This window comes from Benincasa hispida, chromosome 7, assembly GCF_009727055.1.
Source record: "Benincasa hispida cultivar B227 chromosome 7, ASM972705v1, whole genome shotgun sequence".
NCBI classification, from domain to species: domain Eukaryota; kingdom Viridiplantae; phylum Streptophyta; class Magnoliopsida; order Cucurbitales; family Cucurbitaceae; genus Benincasa; species Benincasa hispida.
Genome location: NC_052355.1, coordinates 28,420,533 through 28,431,004, shown reverse-complemented (window position 1 = coordinate 28,431,004; position 10,472 = coordinate 28,420,533). Strand labels below are relative to the sequence as shown.

The 10,472-nt window shown below is 30.9% G+C and overlaps 1 protein-coding gene and 1 pseudogene across 1 annotated transcript; both read left to right on the top strand.

The window, feature by feature from the left end:
• Positions 1-211: 211 nt before the first annotated feature.
• Positions 212-3,339, top strand: LOC120082170 (protein NUCLEAR FUSION DEFECTIVE 4-like). The gene is given in 4 exon segments (XM_039037425.1): positions 212-765; positions 1,869-2,719; positions 2,721-2,939; positions 2,941-3,339. Coding segments are annotated over 4 exon segments (1,767 nt in total). The 5' UTR covers positions 212-296; the 3' UTR covers positions 3,169-3,339.
• Positions 3,340-8,984: 5,645 nt separating this feature from the next.
• The window catches only part of LOC120082171, a 6,097-nt pseudogene continuing 4,609 nt past the window's right edge, over positions 8,985-10,472 (top strand).

The following is a 10,472-nucleotide window of genomic DNA, read 5'->3' as shown; positions in this document are numbered from 1 at the left end:
TTACCTTAAATTTAAACCTTCAACCCACAAGCAAAAGTAAGACAATATTATTGGTATCACATGTTTGTAGGACATAAGACAAACAATGACATTAATTAGTTAATTCAGCTTCACAAACAATGACATTAATTAGTTAATTCAGCTTCCCTACAGATTCTTCAAGTCAACTTATAGAGTCTCGTAATTGATTTCAAAAAGTCTATATATTTTTCTTCGATTCACAACCACTCAATAACCAAACATCTCACTTTCTCTCTCTTTTTCTCTCATTACACGAACAATCCACCTCCAAGAAAATGGTGGCCGGCGGAGGAATCTTGGGGTGCTCCGACATGAGGAGCATCGCCGTCCACGTCATCACCGGACGGTGGTTTGTGGTGTTCGCTTCACTCCTAATCATGGCGGCAGCCGGAGCGACGTACATGTTCGGCCTATATTCCGATGACATAAAATCGGTTTTGGGTTACGACCAAACAACGTTGAATTTGTTGAGTTTTTTTAAGGATTTGGGTGCAAACGTCGGCGTTTTGTCTGGGCTTATTAACGAAGTTACGCCGCCGTGGGTGGTTCTATCCATCGGCGCCATTCTGAATTTCTTTGGTTACTTTATGATTTGGCTCGCCGTTACTCGACGGATCTCCGCCCCCAAAGTTTGGCAAATGTGTGTCTATATTTGTATTGGAGCCAATTCTCAGTCCTTTGCTAATACGGGTTCTCTTGTTACTTGTGTCAAGAACTTTCCTGAGAGTCGCGGCGTCGTTCTCGGTATGTATTTTAATTACCAATTTATTGTCAGAAATTTTACTTTTTTTTTTTTTTTAGAAATTATTTCAAATGAAAAAATGATTGAAAATATTTACTAGATATAGCAAAATTTTAGAACTATTAATGATAGATGTTGATAGACACTAGGTCACGGATAGAAATTGATAGAAGTCTATCAGCATCTATCCTTAATAGTTCTAAAATTTTGCTATATTTTGTAAATATTTTGATTAACTTTTTATATTTTAAAACAACCATATTCAAGATTTTCTTAAGAAGAAAAAATCAAGGTTTAAAATCACTTTTAGTCCCTGCACTTGGGTAAAAGTAACAATTTCGTTCTTGAACTTTGGATTGTAACGAATTAGTCCCTTAACTTTCACATTTGTAACAATTTAGTCTATGAACTTTACTATGTAACAATTTAATTCTTATACTTTGAAATTTGTAACAATTTAGTCCCTATTTTAAAAATTAGTGTTAAGACTTAATGTGATTTCTGGTATAAATAAACCAATAAATTAATTAGAGACTCAATATCTTTATAAAATATAAAGTATACATCATAAAATAATTAAAATCGACATCTAATTTTGAAAAATTTGTTTACGTTGGGGAGTAATAGTTACAAATTTAAAAATACAATGACTAAATTATTACATACTAAATTTTAGAGACTAAATTATTAAAAAATCAAAAGTATATTGACTAAATTGATACTTTTGTAAAAGGTTAGGTATCAAAAGTGATTTTTTTTTTTTTTTTTTTTAAAGTAAACTAGAATGTGAAATTCAAAATCTTGGATATAAAATTTAATTTTCTAACTATTAGATGAATTGGTTAAAGAAAAAGTTAATTATGTCATAGACTTGTTTAAAACAAAGTTGGAAGTTCTAAAATTTATCAAACATTTCATTAAGTTCGAGAACTTAGCTTATAAATTTAATCTATAATCATTCATTATTTTCTTCCTAAATTCAAACTTAGGTTTTGTAAACACTCCCATTGTTTACTATTTTCCTAGAGATTCCAACATTAGATTCCAAGTTTTAAAAAATAATAAAAATCACTACTAATTATAATTAAACGTTAAAAAATTTTAGGTATCTTGAAGGGGTACGTCGGGCTGAGCGGCGCCATAATCACACAACTCTTCCACGCATTTTACGGCAACGACACCAAATCCTTAATTCTCCTCATCGGATGGCTCCCGGCGGCAATTTCCTTCGCGTTTTTACGAACAATTCGTATCATCAAAGTCATTCGACACCCAAACGAACTCAAAGTCTTCTACAATTTCCTTTACATTTCTCTTGGCCTCGCCGGATTCCTAATGCTAATGATCATCATAGAAAGCAAAACAGAGTTTACTCAAAACGAATATGGTGGCAGTGCCGCCGTCGTCCTCGTCCTCCTCTTCCTCCCACTCGCCGTCGTCATCATCGAAGAATACAATCTCTGGAAACTCAAAACCGCCTTCATTAAATCCTCAAATCCCTGTGTTCAAATTGTTACAGAGCAACTCCCAAAAACAGAGCATCCGAAACAAACCCCAAAACAAGAACAAAAGGAACCATCTTGTTGGACAACAGTTTTCAGTCCACCAGAACGTGGCGAGGACTTCACAATTCTCCAAGCTCTCTTCAGCATCGACATGCTGATTCTATTCCTTTCTGCAACTTGTGGCGTCGGCGGAACGTTAACTGCGATCGACAATTTAGGTCAAATTGGAATGTCTTTGGGGTACCCAAAAAGAAGCATTAGCACATTTGTATCATTAGTCAGCATTTGGAATTACCTTGGCCGAATTGCCTCTGGTTTCGTCTCTGAAATTGTTGTGACAAAATACAAATTTCCTCGTCCTTTAATACTCTCTCTAACTCTTCTTTTGTCCTGTGTCGGCCATTTGATGATCGCATTTGATGTCCCAAATGGGCTATATGTGGCTTCAGTCGGTAATCGGATTCTGCTTTGGAGCACAATGGCCGGTGATTTTCGCCATAATTTCAGAGCTTTTTGGGTTGAAATATTACTCAACGCTTTACAATTTTGGGTCAGTGGCGAGCCCAATTGGGCTTTATATTTTGAATGTGAAAGTGGCTGGGAATTTCTACGATAGAGAGGCAGAGAAGCAGCTCAGAGCAAAAGGGATTACTAGAAAAGCAGGGAAGAAGATTAAAGTGCTTTGGTGGGGAATGCTTTAAGCTTTCGTTCATTGTAATCACTGCAGTTACTTTATTGGGTACGTTTATTTCATTGATTTTAGTGATTAGAACCAAGAGTTTCTACAAGAGTGATATCTATAAGAAGTTTCGAGATGAAGCTGAAACAGAGGTTGCCGGAAATGGAGCTGTCGCGCCAGCCGGAGCAGGGGAAGAGACAAAAAAAATGATGGAAATGTGAAAAAGACAAAGAGAAAAATTCGAAAGGGTTGAAGCAGACTTTTAGATCGATTCTTGGGCGTTTGGTATAAGGATTTCTAAATATCTGTGAATAAATGATTTATGAGAATAAGATGTCTGTAAATATGATATTTGGAAATCAAATATGATTGTATTTGGTTGTGCATCTAAATGCTATCAAAATTTGGTGAACAAAAATAATGTTTGTATCTAATTTATGAAATTAATCATGAAAATCTTATTAGAATTGTGATAGTTTAATAATTTAAAGAATAAATAATATTCAATATATCAATAAAAAATTAATTAATTAGGAATGAATAATAATTTTAATTATAAATATTTAAAAATTATAATTATAATTATTCAATATTTTAATTATAACTATAAATATTTTAATAATTTTATAATTAAAATTAACCAGTTAATGCATTTAATGAACGTCATACTAATTATAATATAACACTTAATTATTTTTATTATCAATTAAACTCAACATTAGTAATTTTACATTAAATTAAATAATATAAGAAAATATATTTAAATGGATAATACATTATATAAAAGGTGAAGAAAATGAGATAAAAATATCATATATTAATAAAGAATACTAAAAAGTATTTTGTAAATATGATATGTTAATAATGAACGGAGTTATAAAAAATAATCATAATAAATAATTAACTTCTTATAAATAATCAGTGACGAGTATATGTTCATAATGAAGGATTGAATTAAAATTAATCTTCATAAATTACTTGATTATTAAAAAAACAATAAAGTAATAAATTACTATTATTGAAAATGAAGTTTAATATTAACTAAATTTAACTAATCCTAGTTTACTAATTAAATATATTTAAGATATTATTAGTTAATAAATTAATCATTTATGTAAAAAATAATTTCATTCATTTAATAAATTTTTATTATAAAAATAAGTCAAGTATATATTTTAATATATCATTATTGATTTATTAAAATAAATATTTATATCATTTTTGTTAAATTAATATTATTTAATTAATTAACTATATTTAAAGTGAAATTAGATGTAAAATGAAAAAGGGGAAAAGAAAGTTTATAGTTTTGGAAGGGAATAGAAAACCTCATGTGTTAGAAATGAGATTGCTTGGAAATAGCTTATTCCCAAGCAAAGAGGTGAAAACTCTCAAACAAACGTGAGAATTAGATATCTATGTTAATTCTTATGCAGAAAATCTATCAACCAAACAATCCCTTGGGGTTTTGGAAAGTGATATTTTTCTCATCTCTTTGCCTTATGTTTGAAAGCACTATGTTTTTTTTTTATGAGAAATTATAACAAGCCAAAAAAAAGAAAAGGAAAAGGAAAAGGAAAAAAAAAGTTAATGATAGGATTTTTAAGGACTTATATTTAAAAGGATTCATATTATTATAATTGAATGATGGTGTAAATTCCTTAGTTTTGAAATTATAGGTTAGATTCTTTCACCTTAAATATTGACAAAAAAGAAAAAAAAACAATTGAGTGCATCTCTAAACTTTTTTGACTTCACATTAGATAATTTTATATTTTTTTAGCATTTAACATGAGAGTTTGGAGTAGAGAATGTCTAACTACTTGGTTGAAAATATATGTTAAAAGAATTACATATAAGTTGACATAATGTTCAGGCATTAACCTACTTCAATTTGATAACTATTTTTGTTTTGTTTTTTTTCTCTTTTGGAGGGTGTTTGACACACCAACATGAGTTATTCATTGTTATACATTTTCTTACATGGACACTTTTATGGATATTATTATTTCATTTGTAAGTGACAAATTAGACTTAACCATAAAAATTAGACTTAACATGTACATAGACATTTTTGTGGATATTATTATTTCATTTGTAAGTGGCAAATTAGACTTAACCATAAAAATTAATCATAAAAATTGGTTAAACAAAAAAAATGTTTGCAAAAAAGGGTTTTCACCAAAAAAACAAAATCATTTCGTTATATTAGTGTAAAATGTGGATAATCAAAAGTTTGCAAAAAAAAAAAAAAAATCCTTAACCACAAAAATTTTTTAATTCATATTTCACAAATGGAAAAAAAAAACTGAGAAGAATTTGTTTTTGTTTTGTTTTGTTTTTTATTTTTAATTAACAATTATGGTCAAGTTAAATTAATTTGAGGTTAAAAATTGAGGGTTAGGGATTAGAGAAAATGTTAAGTTTATTGGAATATGACATATTTAAGGATGTAGATAAATATCATTATGCAATTGAGTGTTCAAGTTTTGTGGTAAAATATGTTACATTTTTCAAGAAGAAAAAAAAAAAAAGTTACTCAATTTTTAAGCTTCTCAGTGTTCATGATCGAGGATAAATAGTTGTGAAAATTTTTAATTTGTTTGATATGTTTGGTGTTTATGAATGAAAAAAAAATATATGTTTATAACTGTTCAAAAATTAATTCAAAATTTGTGTTTAGTATATTTTATTTTGTAGGAATTTGTTATGTTCTAAGAATGGGAAAAAAGAATAAAATATTTTTTAGTGTTAAAAATTTTAGGAAAAATATGAGGTAGTTGGAAATTTTAAAAAATAAGAAAAAAAAATTCTTATAAATAGAAAAATTAAACATATTTACATTTTATAGCAAAAAGTTACGAAAGTGGTTTGTACTTTACAACTTTTTGCTATAGAGTAATAAATACTTTTAAATATTTTTTTATATTTAAAAAGGTAAAAAAAAAATTCAAGACAAAATCAATTTCATTTAGAAAAACTACACTAAATACCCTAACTCAACTAAACTTAACACAACACCCCAAACTAAATATTTCAACTAAACTAAAAAAACAATTTAACTTTATAGATAATCTAATTTCCATATAATAATCACCAACTAATGCCCCGTTAGTGAATATTATAATTGTTTAACTCTTCTTTCTTCCTCACTAAACAAAATTTAAAAGAATAATAATAAAGTTAATTTTCAAATTTTTATTTGGTTTTTTAAAATCATGTTTAAAGAGTAGATTTAAAACAAGACAACTATGGGTAGAAGTACTGATTTTAAGCTTAAATTTTCATAAATAGAAAATTAAAAATAAAATAATTATCAAATATTTTTTAAAAAAATAGGTATAAGTGGAGTAAAGATTCAAACATTGATTTTAGTCGAGTATAAATATTCCTATGCTCAAGTGGAAAATAAAAATAATTCTTTTTCTTATAATCTGATATCATCCTCATTATTGGGCTAGCCCGACCTAGCTCGACCCTCAAAAGTAAAGGCCCAAGCTTGTTGGATTCAGGAAGCAGACAACGGAAGTAAAACAGGAACATTAAGCATTCTAATCCAGTAATTTTGACTTCAAACTAAGCATGCTCATAAACTAGAAACAAAGTTTCAACACTAACATTTGAAGTACCTTTGAATAAAGATCTCCAGCTGCAACCTCCTTGATTTCTACTCGTGAACCACCACAAGGGCTTCCCTACTATCCTCTTGGTGCCCTGGATTAAGTTGTGGGACTCAAAATAAGCTTGGATTAAGGGAATAAGGAGATGAAGGCTGGTTTATCGACTGACTAAAGAACAGTTTTTCAAACTCTATTTCTCAGCAAAATTTGCTCATGGTGTGAAAGTCTTCCATCGCTTAGTGTTGAGAGCCTATACGATAGTGCCCGCCTACTAAACGATTGTACACCCGCGTTTACTGAACGATCGCCTGAGATTTCTTAAACGATCGCTTACCTTTAACCTAGACGATCGCTTAGCAATTACTACACGATCGTGTACCCCAACCTAAACGATCAACGATAGTTGTCCCTTTCCCCCACTTGCTTGTTCGTAGTACACGATTGCTTTTCCTTCTCCCCTCTACCAATTCCATCAAAGTCCACCCTTTGGATTCTCACTCCGAGAATACTAAGGGCTTCGAGCTGTCTCTTATACACATCTAGATGTGTATAAGAGACAGGTCTTCTCCTTTCCCCCACTTGCTTGTTCGTAGTACACGATTGCTTTTCCTTCTCCCCTCTACCAATTCCATCAAAGTCCACCCTTTGGATTCTCACTCCGAGAATACTAAGGGCTTGGAGTGGTGGTGTCGTCCCCGTTGCTTGTTGTTCGTGTAGACGATCGTGGTGTCGTTGGGCGATTGTTTGTTGGACGAGAAAGAGCGTGAGGAGTTTGGTCACGGTGAGACCACAAGCAAAAATTAGCTTAAAAACACTTTTGGAATGCTTGAACCACCTTGAACTGGACTTCCAATGCTCAAAACTGTGCTAAACCGAGCAAAGAACCGTCGAGTACCATCAAGCATCGAGTATGCCATCAAGTACCATCATGCATCGAGTATTTCATTATATACGAGCAAGTATGAGCATCGAATACCATCGAGTATTTCTCCGCGGGGATTGGGTTCTCCGCAAGTAATTTTTTCCATTAGTATCATTCATCGAGTATATCACGAAATACCATCGAGTATAAGCATCGAGTATGGCATTGTGCATCGAGTATTTCACAAAATACCATTGAGTTGCTCATCGAGTAAGGCATCATGTATCGAGTTTTTGAGCATCGAGCATCGAGTTTTGAGCAGATGTTGAAAATCTGGTTCTTGCTGCTTGAGCTTCTTCACTTCTTTCTTCAATTACAACTTAATTGCAACTCTAATGACTCTATACGAATTACATATACTTAAACACACATTAAGGCTCAACAAACAAGAGCCAATTATAAGAATTACATCATAATTGAAAAGAAAACAATGCCAAAGCTCAGAGAAATCATATTACTTCATCATTTTCATACAACTCATGAAACAACAACACCAAGCCAAAGTTAAACCAAATTGAATGCTTAAATGATGCTCTGATACCAATTGTTGGATTTAGAAAGTAGGCAACGGAAGTAAAACAGGATATTAAGCATTCTAATTCATTAATTTTGGCTTCAAACTAAGCATGCTCATACACTAGAAACAGAGTTTCAACACTAACCTTTAAAGTACCTTTGAATCAAGATCTCCAGCGGCAACTTCCTTGATTTCTGCTCTGAACCCCACAAGAGCTTCCCTACTATCCTTTTGGTACCTTAGATTGAGTTGTGGAACTCAAAATAAGCTTGGATTATTTTTATATTTCAAGTTTGAATTGAATGAATATTTAAAACAATCAATTGTTAGTGATGTAATTTGGTGAGAAAAAAAATTTAAGAAAATAGTATGTTTCTAACATTATTGGTATCTTATCATTATTTTTTTTTTCTTAAAAGATAAATCTAACCGTTTAAAAGTTTTCTCATAAAAAAACCATTTAAAAGTCTTATTAAAAATCTAAAATAACTAAATTCAATCCTTTAAGAGCATAATAATAAAATATTTTTTTTTGACATATTTGAAATGGAGTCGAACTCTAAGCTCGAGGTTGATATTACAAACTTTATATCAATTGAGTTATACTCATTTTGAAATAGAATAAAGTTGCTAATTAATTTACATATTTCTCAACTACCCTATTCAAATATTTCAAATATTTATTAAAAATCTAAAATAACTAAATTCGAGCATTTAAAAGCACACATATATAGACAATATTTAGGGTGGAAAAACCGAACCTCTAAACTTGAGGTTAATATCATAAATTTTATGTAAAAATTTCATTTTTGCATTTTACTGAAATAGAATAAAATTGCTAACCAACTCGAATATTTCTCAACTAATTAAATCATTACACAATGACATTAATTAGTTAATTAAGCTTCACTACAAATTCTTCAAGTCAACTTATAGAGTCTCTGTTATTGATTTCAAAACGTCTACATATTTTCCTTCAATTCACAACCACTCAATAACCAAACATCTCACTTTCTCTTTCTCCTTTTCTCTCGTTACACGAATAATCCACCTCCAAGAAAATGGTGGCCGGCGGAGGAATCTTGAGGTGCTCCCACATAAGGAGCATCGCCGTCCACGTCATCACCGGACGGTGGTTTGTGGTGTTCGCTTCACTCCTAATCATGGCGACAACTGGAGCGACGTACATGTTCGGCCTATATTCCGATGACATAAAATCGGTTTTGGGTTACGACCAAACAACGTTGAATTTGTTGAGTTTTTTTAAGGATTTGGGTGCAAACGTCGGCGTTTTGTCTGGGCTTATTAACGAAGTTACGCCGCCGTGGGTGGTTCTATCCATCGGCGCCATTCTGAATTTCTTTGGTTACTTTATGATTTGGCTCGCCGTTACTCGACGGATCTCCGCCCCCAAAGTTTGGCAAATGTGTGTCTATATTTGTATTGGAGCCAATTCTCAGTCCTTTGCTAATACGGGTTCTCTTGTTACTTGTGTCAAGAACTTTCCTGAGAGTCGCGGCGTTGTTCTCAGTATGTATTTTAATTACCAATTTATTTTCAAAAATTTTACTTTGTTTTTTTTAGAAATTATTTAAAATGAAAAAATGATTAAAAATATTTACAAAATATAATAAATTTTTATAACTATTAATGATAGACGTTGATAGATACCAGTTCACTCATAGAAGTCTATCAACATTTATAATTAATAGTTCTAAATTTTTGCTATATTTTGTAAATATTTTGGTTAATTTTTTTATATTTAAAAACAACCCTATTCAAGATTTTATTAAGAAGAAAAAATCAAGGTTTAAAATCACTTTTAGTCCCTATCCTTCTAAAAGTAACAATTTAGTTCTTAACTTTGGATTGTAACAATTTAGTCTTTTAACTTTCAATTTTGTAACAATTTAGTCCATGAACTTTAGTATGTAACAATTTAGTTCATGTACTTTGAAATTTGTAACAATTTAGTGTTAAGACTTAATGAGATTTTTGGCATATATAAACTAATAAACTAATTAGAGATTCAATATTTTTATATAAATATAAAATATACATCACAAAATAATTAAAATTGACATCTAATTTTGATACATTTATTTATATTAGGGACTAATTGTTACAGATTTAAAAATACAATACTAAATTATTACAAAATCAAATGGATTAAATTTTTATAAATAAAAATCACTACTAATTAAACTTGAACGTTAACAAATTTTAGGTATCTTGAAGGGGTACGTCGGGCGGAGCGGCGCCATAATCACACAACTCTTCCACGCATTTTACGGCAACGACACCAAATCCTTAATTCTCCTCATCGGATGGCTCCCGGCGGCAATTTCCTTCGCGTTTTTACGAACAATTCGTATCATCAAAGTCATCCGACACCCAAACGAACTCAAAGTCTTCTACAATTTCCTTTACATTTCTCTTGGCCTCGCCGGATTCCTAATACTAATG